General features: G+C 41.3%; 1 protein-coding gene across 19 annotated transcripts in view; it reads right to left on the bottom strand.

Annotated features, from left to right (window-relative positions):
* Positions 1 to 1,063: 1,063 nt before the first annotated feature.
* LOC122565203 (receptor-type tyrosine-protein phosphatase S-like) overlaps positions 1,064 to 27,293 on the bottom strand; it is a 479,330-nt gene continuing 453,100 nt past the window's right edge. For all 19 annotated transcript variants that reach the window (XM_087976126.1, XM_087976133.1, XM_087976129.1 and 16 more), the window contains 4 exons: positions 22,923 to 23,048; positions 9,610 to 9,764; positions 9,233 to 9,368; positions 1,064 to 4,697 (listed from right to left, as the gene is read on the bottom strand). In XM_087976126.1, the coding sequence (XP_087832252.1) occupies positions 4,629 to 4,697; positions 9,233 to 9,368; positions 9,610 to 9,764; positions 22,923 to 23,048 (486 nt within the window). In that variant the 3' untranslated portion in view covers positions 1,064 to 4,628. The remainder of the gene's footprint in view (positions 4,698 to 9,232; positions 9,369 to 9,609; positions 9,765 to 22,922; positions 23,049 to 27,293) is intronic.

The following is a 27,293-nucleotide window of genomic DNA, read 5'->3' as shown; positions in this document are numbered from 1 at the left end:
AAAGCCTCTAGTCTGACACCAGTGCCCAACGCAGACATATTGTTTTATCAGCGATGGAAAAAAAAGTTTCAAATGTGCATTCTACATGGTTCACAACTGGAAATAAATAATTGTAGAGTTAGACCCAAGGGACCAATATCTCAGAAGTGCCAAGATTTATTGACACTGGCCAGATGGGACACTGTGACCTTTTCCAGTGCTTTATATTCTTACGTTCCCATGCGGCTGTTAAGAGATTTTTATGATTTCATAAGGAAAACCAGCAGGTGTGGAGTCTCAGTTTCCAAATTTGTGGCACGCTCCCTGTGGATGGCTTGGCTTTTATTTATGTGCCCAGTGGTAGTGGCTCATTATGCTGGAGGCCAGTTTCAACATGTACAAGATGTGCTCTCCCAATTACACTTGCTATTGATTGACATGAAAAACAATAAACAGAAAGTGCTGGCAAATTGGCCTTATGTTTTGTTCCAGGGATGGCACCACACTTGTTGCTATGAGACGGCATAGAGAAAGTAAATCTTGAAAGGTTTGAGCCAACATTTAATATTGCTTTCTATTGGGAAGAAATATACAAGAAATTGGCTAGCAATGTGATCTTTGTGACTCAAAGACTTCATTGCTCTCAATACAAATATCACATCAATTTGACAGTCAAAATGGCCCTTGGCCTTACCCAAGGCAAGATACACAGGGCATTGAAATAGCTTTCTTGTGCAATGATATCACCTTAAATAAAGAGGAAAGCACGCTGGAACATCTGAAGACCATGAAAGGTGGAGTATAAATACAATGGGAAAGGCAAATCAAACTGGTGCCTCCTATTGAAGCTACTCTGTTTAATAATGGTCACATTTGCTTTATGGTCAATAAAGACTCATCAATAAAAATCTCAAGCAAGAAAACCAATATTTTCATTGTGTTATCTTTTGCTACTTAATGCAAAATAATGTTTTATCTGTTCACTGCACCAGGGCTTGGAAATGAATAAATGTTTTGAGCAGGTGTCATACCCTATTGGATCATGTACACTGAAAGAGAACATCTTGAAAAAGTGACCAGAGCATTTTTCCAGACAATCTTCCTTTAATACAAAGTCAACATATCTACATACACAGTGGTTTTTATAACCAATTATATTTTCAGTTATAAGTAAGAGTTGTTCAAAAGCAATAATCACTTGGCCCTCAAACAAATGACAGTTCCTTTGTTTTTCAACATCCCATTAATTTGGCTGTCATACTAGTTAAGTCTGGCAACTTCCACAAGTTATTGAGTAAATTCATCACAGACGTTGACAAGGAACATGTCGGAATAAACCCAGGGTAGCAATCCTGATCCCCAGGCTAATTTCTGTTTATCCCAACATATCAGAGTTCCATTTTGGGGGCAAAATAAAGAAGGAAAGCAATTCTGATAAATGAAGCACATCCTTAAAATGGTACAAAGAAAGCTCTTTAAACATTCAGAATCCAATGATATATAACCAGTCACAAACATTTCTACAGTGAAAAAATAGACTGTCTTTAAACATAATATGAACAAATAAATGTATTTTAAATGTTTTTTTTGTTTATTTTAATTTGACTGATAGTTTTTTTGTTAAAAAAGAACAAATACACAATTAAAAAAAAGATTATGCTTGTCGTATGTTACAAAACACAAAATATTTTCAAGAAAACCGCTCACAAATTCAACCCCTTCTGTTTTGTCTCGATGCTCTCCTCAGCTCATCAAGTCATCAAGGTTTAGGTATATTTTTCCCCCCTTGTGAATGCTGTTCATGTATTTCTTTGAAGTTGTCCCATTTGTTAATTATGGGCTTCCTATTTGCAGTCCCAAGGCCAAGCAGTGAAAAAGGTCTTTTGTTATGCAGTCTATTTTTAGACATTTTATTGAAATATTGGGAGGTGGAGTTAGGGTGAGGGAGAGAACCTTGCCAGATCCTTCAGTTATTGGTCTATTGGTAGTTATGACAATGGACAGATTAATGGTGAATGACATTACTGAAACATCACAGGGCTTTTCACTATATGATGCATACACCAACTATTAACTTTATAAAAGGATAATTATAAAGCTTACCTTTTTAAAAAGTAGGAACCATGCTTGAAGCTGAATTACATCTGGGATTCGCATTCAATACTTATGCAAAGTCGGATTTATGCAAATACTGCTCAGGATTAATTACTGCACTCAGAGACCCCCAGACTGGCAGTCAATTGTAATGTTCCCTCAAAAAGACAAAGTTAATTGAAGCATGAGTTACTCATTGCTAACTACAAATGACCTCTGCCAATCAGGAAGGTAGGATTATAGACCAAAGTGTGGAGAAGTTTAGACAAATCAGCAAGCCACATTTCATAAGCTGGGCATCAAACCTAATGGAAAAATATTTTATAACCTTGGCGAGCTGAAACTGTGGTATGATGAAGCACTAAAGAGAACCCATTCACGGTTAACTTTGTTCTTTTGTTCGGTGTAACATGCATGGTGTTTGCAAATCACCCGTTCCTGCTGAAAGTCATTCTTTACAAAGATGATACTGTTCCTGTAAAGTGGCCACTTGCAACTGCTCTTTTAGTGGGCTAATTTAATTTAGTTGCTGTCAGCAAATTAAAACCTTTCTTTTACAAAAATGCAAAATGACACAACAAGGTCGGTCATTCAAATTTTGCCCTCTTTAAAGGGGAGAAATCTTTCCACTGATGAACATTCATAACAGCACGTCTCTCAAAACAAAAGGCTGATTCTGTGTAAGATGAAATCGCATCAAATCTGTACTATGTCATCTATGATGGCATCTGCCTCAGCACCATAAAATGTGAGTTGGATAACTAGGATTACCCTCAAACCATGCCCTTCTGAAAGATACTGGTGATGATAGATGATGGTAGACAAGTGGTTATAATGTCACCTATAGGCCTGCATTGATCTCGTGATGCTCAATTACCCATTACAACATGTTGATTGTTTGCAGATGTACAGGACATGACTCGGGGTGTTAATATGGTCATTTCAAATGTGTAACAAAACAGTTGTATTTATTTAATACTTTTTCAGTGATATTAATTTTCTTCAATCCAACAAAGAAAGGCACTATTCCTTCTTTCCCACCTTCCTCCCAATAAGGACATTTAGAATTGTTGCATTCTTATGATTAGACATGGAGATAAGCAGATAGCAGAATTATCCGAAGGGCTTTTCCACTTCACTGTCCTCTAGCAGGAGGAGGGAATGTCCAAAGACTCGAATCCCTAACTTAGAGATTGGAGTACATATGGATTGACTGTCCTGAGGGCTTTGTGTCACTGATCCCCTTCAGCAGCCCTCAGGAATGTACACGCTCCTGAAAACACAGTGGTGTTTTGTCCAGCCATCACATTCATCCTTTTGTTCTGACTATTAACATATGATTATGATATGATCATGTTGTTATTATTTAAATAGGGATACTTCCTTAGGTATAACTCATTCCCCTCAGAACTTAGATGGGTGCCATACTGGGTTTGCAATTATGAACAAAGAATGCTTTGGTGCTTCATGCGGGAATGTGTAAATGCAGTCATTTGAATTTAATCTTTACTTTCCTTGTGTAACATTTTTAACTATCTCCTTAGTGTCTCCTATGTGCATTATCCCTTTCTTAACAAAATGCAAGCAAGAGCCTTTTCTAGAACCTCTGCTTTGATCAAACAGAAGATTTAATGTGCCTGCAGTACAATTGAATTTCCTGTTCCTCAGCTCCACTTCAGGTCCCTGACTCCATTGGTCAGTTTATCAATTTGAGGATACATGTTCTCATGTCTTTGGCTGGCTCGCTGTTACCTGGTGATGTTTTATACTGGTCTCAGGTTTTCCATGAAAAAGGTCAGAAATGTCCATCCTAACCCACTCTCTGGAAATGAGCCTGTAACTATCCATGTCATCAGCAGTGGTACCTCACTTGGGTGCAGCTCCCTCACTACTGCAGAGTTAAAATAACAGTTAGGATAGGAGACAGTCATGGAGTCATCAAAAATAGATTCACAAGTGAATCTGATGTAGGGAGAAGGCACAGATGCAGAACATGCATAGATGAGGTATGGCCCAGTGGGGACTGCCACAGGATAGAAAAAAAACAACCTCTGCTATCTTTGATGACTACAGAGTAGCCAAAACCAACCAGACATTTGCAGTAAGTGTGACTTTGTGAGCGATTCCCTTTAATGCTGTTCCATAGCTTAGATTAGTAAAAGGGATTTTAAGCAAGCAGAACTCTAATGATGTAACCAAAGACAGGATCCCATCTTTTCAGGTTTTCCCTTCATCCACTTTCTGAATGACCTTTTGCTTGCCCGTCCTTAATATTTCATTAGACAGTCCACACAGGAGGAAATCCAGATCCATTTCACCACAGTTGAACACTTGAGGTAAGTAGGATGTGTCCATAATTAAAATGATCCCCCTACCCAACAGACCAGGGTCCTTCTCCTCTTCTGGGTTACAACATTGAGTTCCCTTAGGGTCCATCCAAAATATCTTCCCCCGGCGGTGGTTAGAATTAAAGTACTTTTCAAGCACGCTATATGGCTCAGAAGAGGCGCTCCATGTCCATTGTGGCCTGTTAGAGTTTGGTGATCAATGGCTTTTTACGTTGCATAATGATCAAAACTCCCAAGGTACTCCAATGCTGCTTGATAGCAGAACTGATACTCATCCTGAAAGTATAGAAAAGGAAGATTTATCAAAAGAGAATGACATTTTAATGGTTTTGCTGTTCTCTAACTGAAACTGAACACACAAATGTTTCTTTTAAAGAAGGGAAGAGGTAAATTTGCCAAACACATCTCACACCCTTAGAATGTCCCAGAGTGCTTTGCATCCCATGAATTACAGTTTACTAAATGGAACCAATGGCTATGTAGCAAGATCCCATCAAACCAGTGAAGTGAGTGATTAGATTAGCTGTTCTGATAGTGTTGGTTGCGTACACCAGGAAAGTTTATTTTAAGTCAAAGACTCATTATCTGGGAGGGACACCAGTCTTTGGGTGGAATGTTCTCGTTCCTTTGTTTAAGTGTGTGTGTTAATGTGTGTATGTGTGCGCGTATGTGTGCGCGTATAGAACATAGAAGAATACAGCGCAGTACAGGCCCTTTGGCCCTCGATGTTGCGCCGATCCAAGACCACCTAACCTGTACTAACCCACTATCCTCCATATACCTATCCAATGCCCGCTTAAATGCCCATAAAGAGGGAGAGTCCACCACTGCTACTGGCAGGGCATTCCATGAACTTACGACTCGCTGAGTGAAGAACCTACCCCTAACTTCAGTCCTATATCTACCCCCCCTTAATTTAAAGCTATGCCCCCTTGTAATACCCTTGTATGTGTGTGTGTGTGTGTGTGGGGGTGGGGGGGGGAAGAGCTTGATAAGTGGTGACTCAGATGCCACTCCTACCACCAAGTCATTCACTTTCCCACCAAACAGCTTATTGAGGATTGACGTACAGGTATGGGCGGCTTTCTTAATAAATCACAGACCCAGGGACACAGGCAACCTGGGCTGCTCGATACTGCTGGACACACAGAGGCTGGCAGCTTCTGGGTCCTAAAGCCCACCGATCCAGGACTACTCCTTAGGGGATCAGGAGGGAAGCAATTTTCACTCTTCTCGCAAAGTGGAAACCGCAGGGACTGGAGAGTCAGGAGGGTTGGAGGGAAGGTCTGTGTGGTGGCTTTCAGAGGCTAATCCAATGATCCCCTTCTGTGACTCTGATTGCCTCCATATTGGAGGTCACCTCTACCTTATCCAGTAGGTAAATTCCCATTCTCTCCCAGTGTGCAAATTAGCTACCTTTCCCACTTGTACATGGACTGTCTTGCTCAGGACATAATTAGTGAATTGGTGAGAAAGGGATGACTTTCTTTCCACAGTATCTCTCTCTCTCCAGGATCAATGGTACCTATTATTTTCCTCAGTCTGCACCCTGAGAGAGGAGAATATCTCACCTATCCAGTATTTCTTATGCTACATTCCCCCAAAATACTGAAAGCAACTCAACTGTGTTTGGGATTGCATTCTTCTGTATGTGAAGCTGAACAAAACATCTTTCACAAAGCATTTGTTAATTTGTGATGCAAACAGTAGAATAGAATAGAATCCGTACAGCGTGAAGCAGGCCATTCGACCCATCAAGTTCACACCGACCCTCCGAAGAGCATCCCGCCCAATCCCTGACACCCCACATTTCCCATGGCTTATCCACCTAGCCTGCACATCTTTGGACTGCGGGAGGAAACCCATGCAGATACAGGGAAAATGCACAAACTCCACACAGAGAGTCACCCAAAGATGTAATCAAACCAAGGTCCCTGGCGCTGTGAGGCAGTTGTGCTAACCACTGAGCCACCCACAAAGATGCCATCTCGGTTTCTACCTGTCCTCATTACACACGTGACTGATACATACAGCATGAGCTCAGCAAGAATTCTTCATGAACAAGTGAAGCGAATGGTTCACTTTGCTTGATTGACATCTTTGAATGGTTATAATAAGTTGTTTCAAAAGTCTGGATTCTGGGGGTGCTGTTGTGGGGGTGATGGTGGTTAAGAAGAGGACACATTCCCCACTTTCCTGGACTGAAACCCAGCTGCCCCTCAGTTATATTCCCCTGGGGCCAGCCTTAATAGAGTTAGTGTGGGACTTCCAGCCATCCCTCTAGGAGGAGGTCCTACACAGAAGAACAGCCTGTCAGTCTGGTTCATTGTTTGGCAGCTCTATAATTCCAGGAATACCAGAATGGAGTCCAAGTAAACTCCAAAGAAGTTTGGAGAAACATCACTACAGCTCTTCATTGGTAAGATTACTGTGTAGTTTTGGTTTCCTTACTTAGAAAGAGATATGCATTAAAGTCAGTTCAGAAAGGATTCAGCGTGTGGATTTCTTGGATAACAATGTTTCCTTAATGAAACTTAGTTGATTGGTCTCGGTCTACATTTATTGGAGTTTAGGAGAGTGAGAGGTAATCTCAGTTAAAGACATAAAATTCTGAAGGATTTGACAGGGCAGATGCTGTAAGAATGTTTCCTCTTGTGGGGAAATTTAGGATGAAGGAGAGCAGTTTAAAATTAAGGGAACTCTCAAATACGACAAATGAGGAGGAACTTCTTCTCCCACAGGATCGTTAATTAGAAATTCTTTTCCTGAGCGAGCCATGCTGACCTGTGGATAGGGGTTTGGCCGAATTCACTACCCTGAGGACCTCCTGCAGATATGTCCTGCAGCTGAGATTACTGACCTCCAACTACCACAACATCTTCCTTTGGGAATGGTATGCCACCCAGTGGATAGCTTTTTTTTCCTGATTCCTGTGGGACTAGTATTGCTAAGGCTCCTTGATACCCCACCCAGTCAAATGCTGCCTTGATGTCAAAAGCAGTCACCTTCACTTCTCCTAACGAATGGCAAGAGAGGCTTGGTGGACCAAACAGTCTACAGCTGTTCTTCTTTCTTATGAAGAGAGATGGTAGAGGTGTTTGGTATGCTTTCCTTTATTTGTCAGAGTATTGAGTACAGGAGTTGGGAAGTCATGTTGCGGCTGTACAGGACACTGGTTAGGCCATTTTTAGAATATTGCGTGCAATTTTGGTCTCCTTCTTATCGGAAGGATGTTGTGAAACTTGAAAGGATTCAGAAAAGATATGCAAGGATGTTTCCAGGATTGCAGGGTTTGAGCTACAGGGAGAGGCTGAATAGGCTGGGGCTGTTTTCCCTGACATACCGGAGGCGGAGGGGTGACAATAGACAATAGGCAATAGGTGCAGGAGTAGGCCATTCTGCCCTTCGAGCCTGCACCACCATTCAATATGATCATGGCTGATCATCCTTAATCAGTATCCTGTTCCTGCCTTATCTCCATAACCCTTGATTCCACTATCCTTGAGAGCTCCATCCAACTCTTTCTTAAATGAATCCAGAGACTGGGCCTCCACTGTCCTCTGGGGCAGACCATTCCACACACCCACCACTCTCTGGGTGAAGATGTTTCTCCTCATCTCTGTCCTAAATGGTCTACCCCGTATTTTTAGGCTGTGTCCTCTTGTTCGGTGACCTTATAGATGTTTATAAAATCATGAGGGACCTGGATAGGATAAATAGACAAAATCTTTTCCCTGGGGTTGAGGAGTCCAGAACTAGAAGGTATAGATTTAGGGTGAGAGGGGAATAATATAAAAGAGATCTAAGGGGCAACTTTTTCACACAGAGGGTGGTATGTGTATGGAATGAGCTGCCAGAGGAAGTGATGGAGGCCAGTACAATTGCAACATTTAAAAGGCATCTGGATAGGTATATAAATAGGAAGGGTTTGGAGAGATATGGGCTGGATGCTGGCAGGTGGGACTAGATTGGGTTGGGATATTTGGTTGGCATGGACGGGTTGGACCAAAGGGTCTGTTTCCGTGCTATACATCTCTATGACTCTATAAGGTATAGCCAGATCGAGATAGCTTTGGATTGAGGGACAGGTTGTCACTTACTCCTGTATGGTACTGATTTCATGTTTTTTCTAAGAGAGCTCCTTTACAGATAGTCACTTGTACTCTGGCCACTTCACAGCTTGGAAGCCCAGTACAAAAGTGTCCCCAACAGTGGTTTCCACCTGATGTCCAATTCTAGCATTGCTCGATATCCCATTCACAGTTAATAACATCTCTTATGAAACTCTAATTTTTACAATTCCTTGGGGGATTCCATATTTTTCCATATTCCATAAAAACCAATAAGTATTTTTGGAAGGCAATGGAGCCCATGAATCCCATATTTGTTTAGAAAGAGCTCAGATACCTTAACATTTTTACAATTGATTTCTGATTAAGTTTCCTATTTCAAAGTTGCTTAATTCAAGCTATCCGATAATTGATATTTTAAAACAGTTTCCACTTTTCTGTGTTAGTTATCTTGCACAATACAAATTATTGGATAATTAATTGTTGGATTGTCGAGCATAGATGATTTCTCGTTTGCTTATCCAGCTCATCAGATAAACTGATGAACCACCAACTTAAAACTGTGAGGGGTGAATCACGTTTGGGCTTTTAATATTCAACAAGCAGCTGAATTTTATTTTCTAGGGAACACAACTGAAAAGCAGGGAAGTAATGTTAAACGTCCTTTGAAAGTTGTTTAGACCACGTGAGGTCCTGTGCCCAATCTCTGTTACATGATGGACATAGAAGCACTGTTCTTACCTCTGTCTGTACCATGGCAGGCCGCTGCGTTCGGAGCATCTTGACAGTCTGGAAGATGTCCACAACCCCTTCGTACCTCATCCTTTCCAGGACAATGCTGAGTGTAATAAAAACCCCAGTCCTCCCGACTCCGGCACTAGTAAAATGAAGGATTTCATGTTAGATTGTACAAACCCGGGACTAAATTATTACACACTCCATGAGAAGCTTAGTTCTTGGAGTGGAAAACAAACCTGCGCAGTGTGAGACAAGAATGCGACCAGCTCAGCTGCACTGATAGTTAATAGCATTCCAGTAACACTTCACTTCACAAAAAACCCTTCTTTCAGTAAGCTTTAAAGTGTGTTGCTTCTTGGAATACAGCATCCATTACTCACCTGCAATGAACTGAGATGGGACCATCTTGGCCAAACTGTTCCTTGGTTTTATGCACTTGCCCTATAAAGTCAATGAAACCCTCTCCGGATTTTGGCACTCCTTGCTCTGGCCAGTCTGTGAACTGGAATTGCCGGACAGTCCGTGACTGGCCATCCTGTGGGAGGGAAAGACCACATTAAACACTGGATCGTGAGCATTCCCTCCCCCCCCCAATTGTTACAGTATCTTATCAATACTGCCACTCCTTTTAACCTTTACTATGAAGACCAAATTGGGATTTGGAGAAAGAACTTTTCCAGGGGACATGGTCCTGATGTTCTGCAAAGTTTGTGTGTTTCGAGTGTTCAAATGGAGCCCAGGCATATCTGATAGTCTGTCTGTTAGAAATAAACATTAGGTTGCGTGCTGAGTGAAGGCAGTCTTGACTTAGATCCCCATGAACCTACAGATCAAAATTACCTCCAATCAGGCATAGAATTAGAAATGAAGGAACATGTTATTATTTTATCATTTCAAATGAAAGCGTGCACAGCAAGACTTCACCGAGGTGTCAGACTAGATTACATCTCCACTGTGAAGTTTGAGTTCACGGCAGTCTGATTCAGAGGCAGGAATGTTATTGCTAAAGAATGTTATTCCTGAAGAAGGGCTCATGCCCGAAACGTTGATTCTCCTGCTCCTTGGATGCTGCTTGACCTGCTGCGCTTTTCCAGCAACACATTTTCAGCTCTGATCTCCAGCATCTGCAGTCCTCACTTTCTCCTAGAAGATTTTAACCTCCTGCGAATCCTCTTGCAAGGATGCCTTCCTTGAAGAAGCTCTCTTCCTCCCTTTACAAGGATTCCTGAAGAAGGGCTCATGCCCGAAACGTCGATTCTCCTGCTCCTTGGATGTGCTTTTCCAGCAACACATTTTCAGCATGTTATTGCTAAACCACGGATGACACAATCTACTCAAAACTCTCCATTCTGATCTTTCCCTGTAACTCTAAACGCACTGCTTAAATGTCATGATTCAGCTTCACCAGCTACTTGTGCTAAAACATTCCACATTCTAATAAACCTCTATGCACAAAGTCCCTTCTAACCCCTGACTATGAGTTGGTCTGTCCAAGTTTCTTTCTCAATTGTGTAAATAGCGTTGTTTCTTCCTAGCAAACAGATAGTTGTGCAGACTAGTCGACCAGTCACTGGAATATTTTTACACCTTGCATTGTTACATTTCTAAACATCCAGCAGTCCTTGCAGCACCTGGGGGAGGATGAGAGATAAATGGAATTTGCTTGATTAAACCTTGCCGTAATGACTGTCAAGTCTTGTCTGCCAAGCACATCATTTAAACTGATTATTCCTGTGACACGTTCCTTTTGAAAACAACAAGCAAATGGAGTTTAATATAGATAAGTGTGAGTTCTTGCATTTTGGAAAGTCAAATTAAGGTAGGAGTTTCATGGTGAATGGTAAGGCCTTAAGGAGTGTAGTGGAACAGAGGGACCTTGGAGTTCAGGTGCACAGTTCTCTGAAAATGGAGTCCCAGGTAGACAGGGCAGTGTAGAAGGTTTTTGGCACACTGGCCTCCATGAGCCAGGGCATTGAGTATAGAAGTTGGGGAAGTTATGTTGCAGCTGTACAGGATGTTGGTAAGGCCACCGTTGTGTTCAGTTTTGGTCACCTTGCTATAGGAAAGATGTTATCAAATTGGAAAGAATGCAGAAGAAATTTACAAGGATGTTGCCAGGACTCAATGGTCTGAGTTAAAGATAGAGGTTGGACAAATTAGAATAGTTTTCTTTAGAGTGCAGGAGGCTGAGGGGAGGGGGGACCTTGTAGAGGTGTATAAAATCATGAAAGGCATGGATAGGGTGAATGTACTCAGTCTTTTTCCCAGGGTTGGGCAATAGAGGACGAGAGGGCATCAGTGTAAGGTTAGAGTGCAAAGAAGAAAAGGGAACCTGAGGGGCAACAGAGGGTAGTACGCATATCGACTGAGCTGCCAGTGGAAGTAGTTGAGGCAGATACATTAACAACATCTAGAAGGCATTTGAACAAATGCATGAATAGGAAAGGTTTAGAAGGATATGGGCCAAGTGCAGGGAAATGGGGTTAGTGGGGATGGACATTTTGGTCCACATGGACTAGGTTGGGCCAAAGGACCTGCCTCTGTGCTGTAGGACTCTACGAACTTGGTGGCCCCAGAGCAGTGGAAAATAACTCTGTGTTCTAGTTCATTGGTTTGTGATGGAGTAAAATCCTCTTGGAGGATTGCAATAACTTGGCAGTAACACAACTGGGAGGGAACAGACAGGCGAAAAGCTGGGATCAATGATGGAGTAATTCAAGATTTTAAATTCAATGAGTACTCTTCTGGGCAATCTTTTGCAAACATCTACCAAAGATATGATCAAAATTGGAAACTTTCTGATCATTAAAATGGGAGTAGGGTTTCTTGACAGGCTCAAAGCATGGCTGAGTATTAACGCCTCATCAGTTATTGCACAGTGCTCCAAATTCATTTTAATGGGTACAGGTATTTCCTAATTAACCTGTTGACTGTCTTCCTCATGGACTGTTTACGTGTCTACAAATGGAATGATTTTGACCACATTATAATTGGAATCAATTTTCTCTTTGTTCCCTGGAAGTTGCCAATATTAACTTTAGGAATTGTTACAACATGGGGTAAACCCCTCTGTTCATTTAAACCAGACACACAGAAACGCTCACCTTGCGCCATAATCTGTTAAATTTCAAGTGGCAAAGAACTATCCCAAATATCACTATTTAAAGAAAAAAATTAACAATTTTATTCTTTAAATCCAAAAGAGAACATTAAACAACAACTATTTATAACTCCTTTCTCTTAAACCTATTTCTACCTCCCACTCTACAATACTGGTCTGATAAATTCCCTCTTAGATTTACAGCAAAAGCAATTTCAAACCCAGTTATCGTCTTCAGATGTCGAACATTCTCTGTAGTTTTCTCTAGGTTGGCTTCGGTATTCTGCTGCACAAAGTTCTGATGGACAGGTACCTTTCAGAGAGCTAATCTGCTGGATGTTATGTTGGTGCTTGGCAGCTCTTTGCTGTTCTCCCTCCAACTGTTCAAAACATCTATTTTATTCCCCAAAACATTGGATCATTTCACTGGTTTGATGTCATCCTAAACAGGAAAATCCAAATTTGACTGGAGTTTGGTATCTGGGGCAAAATTTAAACTGATTGGCCAATTTGAATTTGTTTTGTACCATGGCAACGCAGCTCCAGCTATGTTTGTCAACCAACTGTTACACTTTAAAATCTTTCAGCCCACTCTGTGCCAGCCAGAAACTTCAGCTCCCTTAAAGGAACAGTACATGTTCACAACTTCATAACAGAATTAATCATAATGGATGCTACTGCACCCAATAGCAGTCCTTCCCAAACTTCCATGTCCACCCAGTTAAAAAAGGTACAATCTGAGTTGTCTATGCCTCAGCAGATAGTCAAGGCTCAAGCCACAATTAACCCACTTTAAAGTGACAGATAATTCTGAATTGAGGTGGGCAGTGCTCAATGTTTCATTCATAACATCCTGAGTGAAAATATATGTGATCATTTTCACTCCCTGATTAACAGAGATATCAATTTGCTTGTGGTAGTATCATAATTACTATAATTGGTAAAGAAGTTAACTATAAATTAACAACCATTGAGTGGAAGCGAATGCAGATTTGTTCTATTCTTCTGAATTCCATATAAAATAGGAATTGGAAAGGATTTGGTTGGGTGAAATTCCAGAGGCAGGAAGTTTGGAATTCTATAAAATCGCAATGAAAGAGAAACATTCTGATTCACTAAAATCCACGATTTGGACATTATTCTTGAGCAGCTTGAGTTTGCACTGATACACTGCTGTCCTGACTCAAGTGTATCACTCGTTTGAGTGAGAAAGGTTGTAAGCTCAAGCCCTCTTCCAGCAATTTAAGCCCATTTCCAAGCAGACACTTCATGTGTATGACTGAGGGAGTGTTGCACTGTTGGAAATGTAAACTTTCAAAAGAAACATTATGGAGCCTTGTCTACTGGCACAGCATTGAAGATCCTAATGCATTATTTGCAGATGAGGTGGGCAATTTTACCCAGTGTCCTGGGCAATATTTATCTCTCAGCCAACACAAACAAAGTATATTATCTAGCCCTATACCTCATTGCTGTTAATCAGTCTTAGCGTACATTGTCTAGTGTGTTTACCACATTTCATTCGTGTTTCATCATTTCAAATGAAGTTTTGAATGTACTGAGATCATGGAAGATGTTCAGTAAGTGCAGGTACTTGCCTTGATTCTATTTTCAGAATTAAGCAAAAGTAAATTACAGACAGAATTGGTGTATAATGAGTTCATCATGTCAGCCATGCTTTGCAGAACATGTTGCCATAGCAACATAGTCCTGGAATGTAAACCACTTCTGCCAATCACATACGGTATTTCAATTCCACAGAGTTTACTCCTGTCTTGTTTAACATTGAAATAGAAATTTGGAATGGAATTGAATACGACTTGAAGGGACCAAAATTCAAAGCTCTAGGGTTAACAGCATCAGGAAACAATTTTTAAAATCCTATAAGAGCCCACGATTCTATGCAACCAACTCTACTGCATCAGCACTGACCTGACACACAATCCTGGGGTGTAGGGAGGGAGGAGATTTTAAAATGACAGACGTTAGCCAATTCCCTGATCCCATTCCCAAATTTCAGTTGTGCCAGATTTGTCAGGCTCTGGGCAAAGAATGTGGCTATTTTGATGGTATTGGGTAGGAAATCACAGTCTTTCAGGAGAAAGGTGAAGCACAGGGGGACTGAAAGAAGTACGTTCCTCTTTGAGAAACCTGTCACTGAAAGACTTTGATACATATTTTAAAATGTGTAATTACAGTTTTAATAGTTACATACTGTATTGCAATGCATATATGTTTTTACCGAAGTAATTAATGATAAGGCTCAGTTCTGCAAAGATAAGTTGACCAGTGCATCAACCAGCCTTCTGTAATTGTCATGATGCAACTTTACCCAAAGGGAAAGGAGCTCTTATGCATTATAAACTGAAAAGAAAAGGCATCAGATCTCTATTATAATAATCTGAAATTATTTAAATGCACAGATTTTTTTTTACATAAAGAAGCCTTCTGAAGGTTTCATTTAGAGAAAATGTAATACACTGGCTCCTGAACTGTTTTGATGGACAGGTCACATGATGTAGCTCAGACATGAAGGCCACCTTGTTGTTTTTAGTTTCAAAGGACTCCATTTTTACATTTTCCAGGGTTTGACAACTGAGCCCATTATGAATGCTTGGCTGAGTTCCAAAAGCTCTGGAGCCACTTAATTCAACAGGGTGAGGTGTTCACATATTGTTTGATAGTTTTAAGATCTTATTGGAGGATCAGCTGTCATTGAAGTAATAATTGAAAGAGGTACTTGTTTTTCCAATAGATCAACCAATTGAAGGGTTTTAATTTTTTTAAAGTATTTATGAATGATATTTTAGTTTCAGTATGAACTGTGTTTGTGACAGGTTTATTAGAATGTTAGAAGTTTAATTTTACTTCCTCAACATTTCAAAGGTATATAGTGCCTCTTATCACCACATTGTGGATACTGGCTGATATGGAGGATGTAGAGATCACGTACATGAGATGAAAAATGTTCATGGGCAGGGAGGGCCCAATATTCACCATTTAAACTGGGCTGATGCCCAAATAAATGGAGGTGCCTCTCTATCCTGCTGCCCTGCCATCTGCCTGTTTCTGTCACCACCTGCTGCCTCTGGAGACTGTAGGTTGGACTCCACACCACCCCAACCTCCCTGATATATACTATGGTGGAGTGGGGACCTCAATGCTCTTTAGGCATCACAATGAAGGTCACATTTTAACACATTAATGGGAAGTGTTTGAAAGTAATTTGTAGGCCAATTCTAACTCTCTCTCTGCTCAAATGTGTTTGATTTTTAAATGAGTAAATATGAACTGTATGAAATAATTGCCCTACTTGTACTCTTCTGTTTTTAAATTTATTTTGTAACTGGGCTTTATTAATCAAGTGATCTCATGCAGTGAATTTGTTAGTATTTCTCTTTATAGCTGCTGGGGTAATTTGAAGTATTGATGGCCAATTCTGTTGAGCCCAGTATAACACTTAATGTTCTTAACAGTAGTTAAGAACCTAATTACTGCCTAATTTATATACCTTAGTTCCTTCTCATTGATGTGCTCACATTCCTATTCTTGTGCTGATGGTGTAGGTCTTAACGAATCTCTGATTCCACTGGGGGCAGGGCATCTCCCACCAACTGGTCAATGTGTGCTGGGATATTCAGCTATGTCATGCTATCACAATATGCATGTCTGTGTTTGCCCTTTGCAACATAATTGGATTGGAATCAAGAGCCAATTTACCCATTTGATCTCTCTTGACCAGCCATATCAAGTCCAATTATAGCAACCTGCTGCTCGGCTGACTGACAGCAGTTAACACAACCAGTCAGGAAGAGAATTTGGATCTTTTGGGGGCTATAACATTCCACACTTAGCAGGGTACCTACCAACTGAGCCAGAGAATCTAAAATTTATGTATCTAGCAGCGATTGTAGATCTATTTTTTGTTTTTATCACTCATTCTCCCATCAAATATAGCACTCTGCACTGCACTGCAGCAATGTAATGTTCAGAGGTACAGACGTCATTGGGGCTTGTCAAAGAAGGATTCATTATGTCTCTTTGAAATAACCTGGATTGCTCTAAAGTGCTGTTTTACAGTCATTAGTGCAAAGAAAGATCCCAGGACGATCTGAGTGAAGAATGCTGCCTGAGGCTCTGGTTTGCTCCATTTTCCAAGTGTTGGTTTGATATTTACCCCACAATCTGACTAGACACTTCAGTCTTGTTTTGGGCTGCAAATCCACATGCCTCTCAAATCTCCATGGCTACCAATTTGAAACAGACTATGATTAAATAGAGAAAAGATTTCAAACACGATTCATGAGATTAGTTTGTCCGTATTTCCAAGAATGAAGAACAGCACAACAAGTACCTTTGTAAAACCATGATTCAAGGCCAAGCTCCGAAGAGTAAGTGTTGAAAGTTTATCTTAGATTTTCTGATGGTGGTAACCTGTTTACAACGAATGCTATGAGTGTTGGAACGTCACTGATTGAATGATGTGTATAGGTGTTGAAACAACACAATGTGGAAATCCAAGCTCTTCATGAACAGCCCTGCGAAATTCCTTTAAATCTGGATCCCCAGGTTAATACCTTGTAAAATCCAACCTAAACCCTGGTCTTTGGTAAAAGCCCATCTGTATCCAGGTCCTTGGGTTAAAACCTCTGCAATAATCTTCTAAATTTGAGCTGTTGGACTAAAGGTCTCTGAACAATCTGCTAAATCCAGTCCCTCGGAAATCTGCGGCTTTACATATAAAATAAATCTTTGTTCATCATGGTGAATAATTCCATGATATAATTAGCTGCTAATTTTTGCTCACAATAAAATGACTGAACTAGGTTAAACCGGAACATTTCACAGGCTCAACTTTAGTGATTAAGTCAGTACTTCCCAAATGCTTCCCCTGTGTGACCTCATTCAATGCCTCTGAATTTGTGTGACCCCGCAGACACAAGGGGATGGTAGGAGAAGGTTCTAGATGATGAGTGGGAGATGTTTAGATTGCTCAGAGGCAGGAGGGTTCAGTTGATGAGGGGTTGGGTGAGGGGGGAGGCGGTGGGGAAGTCTTTAGATCTTGACTGGACGGGTGAAGGAACAGGAGTCTAGCACTGGGGGAGTTGATTAAAAGGCAGGATGTTTCCAACAAAAAAGTCCAACAGCTATCTTTTCAGGGGCAGCAGTAACCTGGTCTCAGAGAGTAGTCATAGAGTCATGCAGCATGGAAACAGACCCTTTAGTTCAACCCGTCCATGCTGAACATAATCCCAAACTAAAATAGTCCCACCTGCCTGTTCCTGGTCCATATCCCTCCAAACTGTTCCTATTCACGTACTTAGCTAAGTGTCTTTTAAACATTGTAACTGTACCTGCGTCCACCACTTCCTCAGGAAGTTCACTTGCTGTGTACAAAATTTTCCTCACGTGTCTTTTTTAAATCTCTCTCCTCTCACCTTAAAAATATGCCCCTAAGCTTGAAATCCCCCATCCTAGGGAAAAGACACCTCCTATTAACCCTTTCATGATTTTATAAACCTCTATAAGGTCACCTCTCAATCTCCTATGCTCGAGTGAAAAAAGCCCCAGCTTATCCAGCCTTTCTTTATACCTCAAACCTTCCACACCTGGCAACAACCAGTCCCTTCTGAACCCTCTCCAGCTTAATAATATCGTTCCTACAACAGGGCGTCCAGAACTGGACACAATATTTCAGAAGAGGCCTCACCAATAAACAGTACAACCTCAACATGACTTACCACCTGCCCATTCCTTTGAGCATAGGAATGAAGGCAAATGCCACACCTACCAACAACCACCAGAAATCAATGCAATGTTTTAAAAGAGCCTTGAAGTTTTTAGCATTCAGTCTGAGCTTCATTGCAATTAGAGTTTCTTGGGAGCTCACAGCCTCAAAATCTTTCCTTACCTGCCTCACAGAGCCCTGTATTCAATGTTGTCAATTCTCTCTGTTTCATGTGCAATGTATTGATTCTGTGTTATTGTTTGAGACTACTCACATTGATAGACAATGGATTCCATTTATTCTGTTTATATATTCCTTTATTACATTGTGGACCTCGGGTTCAAATCACTCTTCCTCTTGCAGCGCAGTGGTTTTACACTTTGGGCAATCATGCACCTCCAAACAGCAATGGAATGAACTTTGCAAAGTGGTAAAAAGATCAATGAATCTTTAATAAGAGTGCATCGTTTTGCATGTGCTACTGTTTTAAATGAGAAGCCCAGAAATAGAAGGTGTAATCTTTACTATTTCAGGAATAACTTCTCCTTGAAGATCAACTTTGCCCAGTTTTATTATTTATTCCTGCTCTGTTAGATTTTGTTTGGGTTTTGACAGGCATGGTTGTGCTGATAAATCTACCTGTTAAGGGTCTGGGAATCATTGAGAAAATAGACCGGCTGGCATAGGATAATAGTACTGACATATTGACACTATATACAACATCTTTTTCTACAGATTTATACAATTGATGGGAATGTCAACAGTGAAACTGTGCCTTTCAAGAGATATGCTCCAATTATTGACAGAAGGGAGTGAGCAGAGCAAGGGAGCTTCTGAAAAATAACATTTAAAAGAGTTCCAGGGAAGACCTATATAGCAAAGAAAATGAAGGTCACTTGTGGTTCTCCCCCATCAATAGACAGGAGTTATAAAGGACAAGTCATAAAAGTGCCTTTCTTACGTGAGGCTGTTCTAATTCTCTTTGTGTACCAAAGAGAAATAGCTGGTTTTGCTATTCTGGTCAAGAGCCATAAAAACGTGGAACCTGTTCTCACCCTCAGTAATCCTTTCCTCCTATAACTTTGACACATTTGAAACTAAAGCTGTTGATATCCCAATACCTTCTCCTATTCTTCTCAATCTTCTTGAGCAATGCAGTGTGTGCTGCCAATGCCAAGATGTCCGTCTGCACTTGACAGCAAGTGATGTCTCAGAGCCTTCATACTCCTCCCCAGAACGTGAGGTCCCATTGTCCATCCTGCTGGCTGCCCCCGCCCCAGTCCACCTAACCCCTCCCTGCCGCTAAGGGCCACATCCTTCATTGCTTCACTCACTTCCCAGCTTTCCACTTTGCTCAGGAAGTGGAAAAGCAAGTGAGGCACAAAGAGGATTCCTCTCAGTCAACAGTTTCCAACCTCATTTCAGGAGCACCAGGATGCTACGTGTAATAAAATATGAAGTCATGTGTTATTAATGGCAGTGACGTCAAAAGGTGTACGTCTCGAAGGGCACTCTCTGCAATGGCAAAAATGGCGGCCGTTCTTAAAATAAAAATTGAACTGGCCTGTTTATGAGGAGTGCTGAAATTCTCTGTCAATTATTTTTCGTGGCACTGGTTCTAACGTAACACTCATTGCTTCATTACTTCAATTCACTAACATACATCTTTAACAATCTTTTTTGACAAGACAAAGCTTCTTATTTACGAAGTGGTCCTAGCTCATCTCCAATATATCTCCACTGCAGACTTTATTCTCTTCACTTTAATTACAGTTACCTCGTTATGTAATACACAATCCAATGACCTGATACTTAAAAGTTAGTTGACGCTAACTTCCCTTTCGGGGCTGGTTAGTGCTGCAAAGTAATGCCCAACTGTGCAGGTTCGATTCCCATACTGGTTGAGGTCATCAAAAAGGCTCCTCCTTCTCAGGTGAAAGTGAGGACTGCAGATGCTGCAGATTACAGTCGAGAGTATGGTGCTGGAAAAGCACAACAGGTCAGGCAGCATCCGAGGAGCAGGAGTATTGACGTTTTGGGCAAAAGCCCTTCATCAGGAATGAATGATCTAGGGCTTTTGCCCGAAACGTTGATTCTTCTGCTCCTTGGATGCTGCTCTCCTCCTTCTCAGGCTCAGCCCTTGCATGAGGCATGGTGTCCCTCAGCTTAAACTCACTGCCAGTCATCTCTCTTTCTCTCCAATGAGAAACCAGCCTCTGGGTCTATTACCGATGTTCATTTTGAAATTTCCATAGTACAGCACAACAGAGAAATAGTTCCATTTCAGTCTGACTGGTCACTGCTGATGCTGATGCTGGTGTTACACGTGAGCCTCCTCCACCACCTGAGTATATCACACCCTATCAGCATATTTGTCTAATCCTTTCCCTCTTATATCCTTTCCTCATTTATCTAATTTCCCACTAAATACAAGAGCTGGATATATATTTGAGAGGGATGAAGTCAGAGGGCTACGGAGATTGGGCTGAAAGGGCTGAAAAATGGTTCTGGCTGGGTAGCTCTTTCGGGAGCCAGTACAGACATAATGAGTTGAATGGCCTCCTTCTATACTGTAAAATTCCATGACTCTAACTGACCTAATTGCATCAAACATTACATGTGGTTCCACATTCAAATCAATCTTGGAGCTTTCCTGAGTTATTTACTCTCTGCATTTCAAACTATTGGAAAATTTAATTGATTTTTAACACAAAGTACAATGCTGAAGAGAGACAACAATGCTTTCAGTGCTCCCACTCTTTCAGATCTTTCTAGGCCCCTCATTTCCTCAATCGTCTTTTGAATTCATCCCGTGTTATACTGCAATTTTTACTCATTATTTCCCAGGATCTCAGAAACTCCTTATCTGATTTAGTCTCTGTTTCCTTCACTCCAAAAGCTTTCAAAACAAGAGCTAAGAGTCACTTAACTATGATTTGTGAACCACCCTCAATACTGCTGTTTTCGATCTTGGTGGTGCTCTGCTGCATGACATTTGACCTTGACTGATAAGCAGGCAAGCACCGTGAGTAGGATCACTGCTCTTTCACCTCTGACCTTGAACTCAGTCCAGGTGTCATCAGTAGGAGGGGCTGAGCACAGCCCTTTCACCTCAAGGAACAGGCATGTCTAGGTGAGCCAGGTAGGTACCAACATCTTATTAGAGAGGGATAGTACATCAGATCGGAACTGGGGCTTGATAGCAGGCTCCATTTAATGGATAACAGTTATTTTTAGCCTGGTGACTACTAAGAGACCTTAATCAAAATGCAAACGAGATTCTCAAAACACAGAAACTGTCATTTGGTGTGGTAAAGAGAGATTTCTCTTCCACAATACAGAGTGAATTGCCCTGTCATCTGAGAAACCTCTCAGATTAGATTCAAATTAAGTACACAGCAGTAAAACACCTGAGGCAAAAACTAAATGTAATCACAGTCAGATCTCAGTCCGGATGGTTATCTCTTAATGATTATTTTTCAATGCAGCATATTACCTATAAATTGGTTACTCTTATTACCTGTTATTTCCCTCAGCAGATCCTACTGTCAACAGCCCCAAATATCTGCATTTCAGAGCTGCAGTATTTTCAAATGAATTGATGCAGTTTGTGAGTATGTGTCAGTTAATATATATGTGAGTAGTGTGAGGGTATGTGTGTGTGTGAATGTTTGTGTGAGTGAGTGTGTGCGCATGTATGTGAATGTGTGAGAGTGGGAGTGTGAGATTGAGATTGTGTGTGTGTGTCTGTGTGTGTATATATGACTACATGTGAGAGTGTGTGCGTGTTTGAAGAAAGCCAGTATGCTTTATTGAACCTTTCACAACCTCAGGGTTCCAAAGTACTTTACAAAAGAGTTCTGAAGTTTAGTCACTGTATTATAGGAAACATGGCAAGAAATTTGTGTAAAGTCCCCCAAACTAATCAGTCTGTAATCGCTAGTTTTGAAAAATGAGGTGATCTCATTGAAATTTACAAAATTCTTACAGGGTAGGACAGGCTGAATATATATAGGATGTTTTTGCTGGTGGGTGAGCCTAGAACCAGGGGACAGAGTCTCAAGATAAGAGGCAAGCCACTTAAGATGAAGATGAAGAGGTATTTCTTCACTCAGTGTGGTAATCTTCGGAATTCTAACAAAGAGCTGAAGAAGCTCAATCACTGAACATGTTCAAGACAAAAATCAATGGATTCCTGGAGATTAATGACTTCAAGGGATATAGAGATAGCGTGGGAAAGTTGTATTTCAGACAGATGATCAGCCATGATTGAATTAAATGGCAGGGTAGGTCTAACGACCCTAAAGGTCTACTTCAGGTGACCCAGCAAGTGTGCCATTTGTGTGTGTGGGTGTGTGTATTCACATGCGCACGCTTGTGTGTGCACCTGTCTGTCTGTGTGCATGTGCATGCCTGCCGGTTTCTGTCCACCTGTCTGCATGCATGCAACACCTGTGTCTATGTGTGTGTCGTGTGTGTGTGCTTGTTTGCCTGTAAAACCAGGCCCTTCAGTCCACCAAGTTGAACAACTGCAGTCCATCAGCTTTCTGAATAAAGTCACCAACAAAAATGGCTTAAGCACAAAATAAACAACAGAAGGAAGTTGGTTTTAAAATTTTCAATCCTTACAGTAGCAATAGCATGACACTTGTCAAGTTGAGTCTGGCACAGGTCAAAATGTGGCAAGTTCCATTTCCTCGCATAGTCAGTCAATCCTTATTCCATATGGTGTAAGGACATTTTAAAGCACAGTCTCGGCATGTGCCCCCACCCTCCCAATCACTCGCACATGCAGTCAGCGATTTGTATCCTTTCAGGTTCTCAGCCTTTTCTCTAACTGTTGCAACGTGAGGATTGATACTTACCCTTGCGTCTGTGACCTTGAATTCACGCAGGATGTATTGTGGCATGTTGTACTCTGCCATTGGGTCCACAACAAAGTACTGATACCTGGCGGATCGCTCAGCTGGCCAGTACTGGTGACATTTCTCCTGTTAAATACACAACAGATCTGTGTTTCAGTGGCAGTGTGTGAAGAAACTTGGTGCTTTCAAGTGCATCTTACTTTCTTTTACAGAAGTTCCATTTTCAGAGTAAGCCGCTGGTACCTGCTGGGCAGCATGTGGCAATGAGAAAGCTTTTAAAAAATATTCATAGAAATGGGAGTGATTGGCAAATATAATATACATCCTTACTTGCCCTTGGGAACATATTGGACAGCTGCATTTCTCAAAGTGCTGGAGTCCATGTGACAAAAGAGCTCTGCAGTGCTGTTGGTTGAGATGATGAAGAGACAGACATATATTTCCAAGTCAGGATGGTGTATATCTTGGAAGGGAACACAGAGGGAGAGGTTTTCTCTTACACTTGCTGCCCCTGTTGTTTTAAGAGGGCATATACCTTGCAGTAAACTTGCCAGATTCACTCAGCACCAAGTATTAAAGTCATGCCAGCCTTGCTTAATATGGCAATATTAGTTTGGTAGTGTCACAGGCTGGAACTTAGTCCATAACTAAAAAGACAGCGCAAGTTAAAGAGGTTTGCTCTTGGCGCCAATCTGGCATATAACAGAAAGGACTTCTTGCAAACCCTGCCTGTTACAAATCACTACGAGACTGAGACTTAGCTTCTGGAGTTGCCCACAGATCTGAATGAAGTGTAATGATGGACATGTTGAAATTGACCTATTGAGCTTGGGGTTCGTTTGGACAGTCTGGATTATGCTTTTAGATTAGATTAGATTACTTACAATGTGGAAACAGGCCCTTCGGCCCAACAAGTCCACACCGACCCGCCGAAGCGCAACCCACCCAGACCCATTCCCCTACATTTACCCCTTCACCTAACCTGCACATTTTTAGATTGTTGGAGGAAACCGGAGCACCCGGAGGAAATCCACGCAGACACGGGGAGAATGTGCAAACTCCACACAGACATTCGCCTGAGGTGGGAATTGAACCTGGGTCTCTGGCGCTGTGAGGCAGCAGTGCTAACCACTGTGCCACTGTGCCGCCCATTATGAAACCCTAGGATGTAGTATCAGTATCTTTGGCAGATGGAACATTTTCAGATGTTAAATTTGAACATATGACACAGACTCAATTACAGTCCGTGCTGATTTGAGTGACCTCAGTTAGGATTGGTGTTACAGTTACACTGCCCTTGGTCTGACAACTTAAAGTCAGCCAAAGCTCCAGGTCCAGTGACTCCTGATGGAGGCTTGTCAAAATATTTCAGACAGGATCAAGGTTTAGCTGCATTGGGATGACCTAGTGGTATTATTGATGGACTGTTACTCCAGAGATCCAGGTGATGTTCTGGAGACCTCAGTTTGAATCCAGCCATGACATGGTGGAATTTGAATTATAAAAATCATATAACTATTACCGTGTTGATTGTTGGAAACACTCACCTGGTTCACTAATGCCCTTGAGAGAGAGACACTGCTGTCCTTACCTAGTCTGGCGTAAATGCAACTCCCGACCCAAAGCAATGGCTAACTCTTAACTGCCCTCGGGACAATTAGGATGGGCAATAAATATTGGCCTGGTCAGTGATGGCCACATCCCATAAATCAATATGGAAAAAACAATTAAATGCCTATAACTAAATAATTTGCATAGTGTTAGTTCTTAAATAAAGGATGGTCACTTGAAACCACAAATTCCCAGCACCATTTAAGGGCCAATATCTGATAGATGGAAGAAATTACATGGATTTTCTTTGAAAGAATTAGCAAAGGGTCCTCTTGTGGCACAGTAGTAGTATCCCTACTTCTGGGCCAAGAGGCCCAGGTTCAAGTTCCACCTGCTTCAGAGGAGTGTAACAGGTTGATTCGGAAAAAAAAGGTTAAGAAAAAGAATTTGAAAGAACTAACCACTGAACTGATTGTACTTGACATTAGAAAATAACCTGAATACAATAGGTTGTGCGAGCTCCTCTTTCTCTCCTTGGTGCTCCATACACAGCTCCTCAAAATTGCAGTTCTTAATAAAGCCTTATTACTTCAGTAAGATAGAGCTTCTGGCTGAGGCTTTTGATGAAAGATCTAAAGCTGGCAGATAGATATAGTTGGAAGGAAACTGAGACACACAGGTAAGATATATAGATAAGTATGATTGCTCAAGGTGTATGCAGGTAAATGGGGATGTTATAGTTACATGGATGGTTAAAGGAAAAGGGGAGCTAGTTTCGAACAATGAAAGGACACATAATAAGTCATTAACACAGGATAAGAATGAAACGGTGTGCATTCTAATTAGAAAGTATCTCCTTGTTGTGATCCAGACATTCTGGTAGAAGCTGATAGTTTAAAACCTTCCTTTAGATACAAACAAACCAAAAAAGAAGATGGGGAGGGGAACCCAGCCCCATTTCTCACTGATATCTCATTCGACAACTACATTCCTTAGGCTATAAAACTGTTTTTTGGAGTAAACTAAATAAACTGATCAGACAGCAGTCCCAGTCATTCTATTCAAACAAATTAACTTTGGATATCCAGTTAACAATTTTGACGTTTCTGGATGACTCACTCAGTAAACATGTCCAGAATAAAAGACATAATATTGTTAAAGTTGAATGCAGCTAGGAAGCCTAGATACAGGGATGATGCTTTCAATCACTGGGAGTCAAAAGCCAAATGACACGGTCTCAGAATATGGAGGAGAGACCATTTTGGACTGAGAAGGGGAAAGATTTATTCACTCAAAGGTTAGTGAAGCTGTGGAATTCTGTCAAGACCAGGTCACTGAATATATTCAAGAAAGATTTTTTTTAGGTTTGAAATGTATCAAAGGGTATGTGGAAAAAAAAACAGGAAAATGGGATTGAGATAGAGGGTCACCATGATCATATGAAATGGAGTTGCAGGCTGAAAGAGCCAAACAGCCTACTCCTTTTCCTAGCTTCTGCGTGTTGGGTTGTCAGTTGACGTCATTCAGGACTCAGCAACTCATCAGTTAGTGATGTCTGTGTTTAATAGTGCACTTTCTCCTCAGAATTAAGTGCCTCACTCCAATTTCTACTCCACCCCTAGCAACTTCAAACTTGGCATAGTCGCAGTCGGGCTCCAAGGAGGGCTGCTCCTTCCACGTTGACTGACTCAGCTGCCAAAAGCAATCATGAAGACCGACAGTCTGTGTCAGAAAAATCATAAATCTGAAATTATATGTGGTGCTACAGGTACAGCCAGACTCAGGGGATGAGTCTGTGTGAAAATTCTTTGCTGATCTGACAAAACATCTCTAGCTGCAGCAACAGCAGGTACAAACTGTGAGGTAACACTCACAAAAACCCAGAGCTGATGCTTGTGGTGAAGTCCCAAAGAGGGGAAAAAGCCCCAACACCCAGCAGCCAATGTTTGAATGATGAATTCAAAGATGGGAACTCATTTCATTACCAATAACCAAACCTTCAGAAGCTCACCGTTAGATTCACAGATTCAAAATGGTAGAAGAGTTGGTGAATTAATTGTGATTGTGACATTGTAATTACTAGGTGCTCCAGTGATAAGATTGTGAAGTGGCTTGACAGAAAGCATTAATAAACCTTCTTCTACAGAGATACTGGTTACATTTTAAACTCCTCATTATGCTTCTCCCATAGTTTGTCAGAAATTCCCACACACTGCATATAACTTGTACAAGTGGTTTTTCTTTGTTGATGGGCAGAGATAATGAGCAGAGCAGTTCAGGCAGCATCCGAGGAGCAGGCAAATCGACGTTTCGGGCAAAAGCCCTTCATCAAGAATTAAAGGAATTTTATTCCTTTTATTCCTGATGAAGGACTTTTGCCCGAAACGTCAATTTTACTGCTCCGCGGATGCTGCCGGAACTGCTGTGCTCTTCCAGCACCACTAATCCAGAATCTGGTTTCCAGCATCTGCAGTCATTGTTTTTACCTAGAGATAATGAGCAGGACATGCCATTCACCACTGACCACATACTTGGCGTCCTCGTATGGATATTAAGTAGATTTTTGTAAGGAATGCTAAGATTTGTAAAAGGCGGAATGTGAAAACAAAGCAGAAATGATGAATTAAATTTACAGCCTCTGTGGTCTGTACGGTTTAGGACCACACTGGGCAGCCTTCCTATCTGAATAAAAACAATGACTGCAGATGCTGGAAATCAGATTCTGGATTAGAGTGGTGCTGGAAAAGCACAGCAGTTCAGGCAGCATCCGAGGAGCAGGAAAATCGACGTTTTGGGCAAAAGCCCTTCATCAAATAGAGG

The sequence above is a fragment of the Chiloscyllium plagiosum genome, unplaced genomic scaffold, assembly GCF_037043375.1.
Source record: "Chiloscyllium plagiosum isolate Xiang-an unplaced genomic scaffold, Cpla_swu_hap1 HiC_scaffold_28, whole genome shotgun sequence".
In the NCBI taxonomy this organism is placed as follows: Eukaryota; Metazoa; Chordata; class Chondrichthyes; order Orectolobiformes; family Hemiscylliidae; genus Chiloscyllium; species Chiloscyllium plagiosum.
This window is presented reverse-complemented; position numbering and strand designations above follow the sequence as displayed.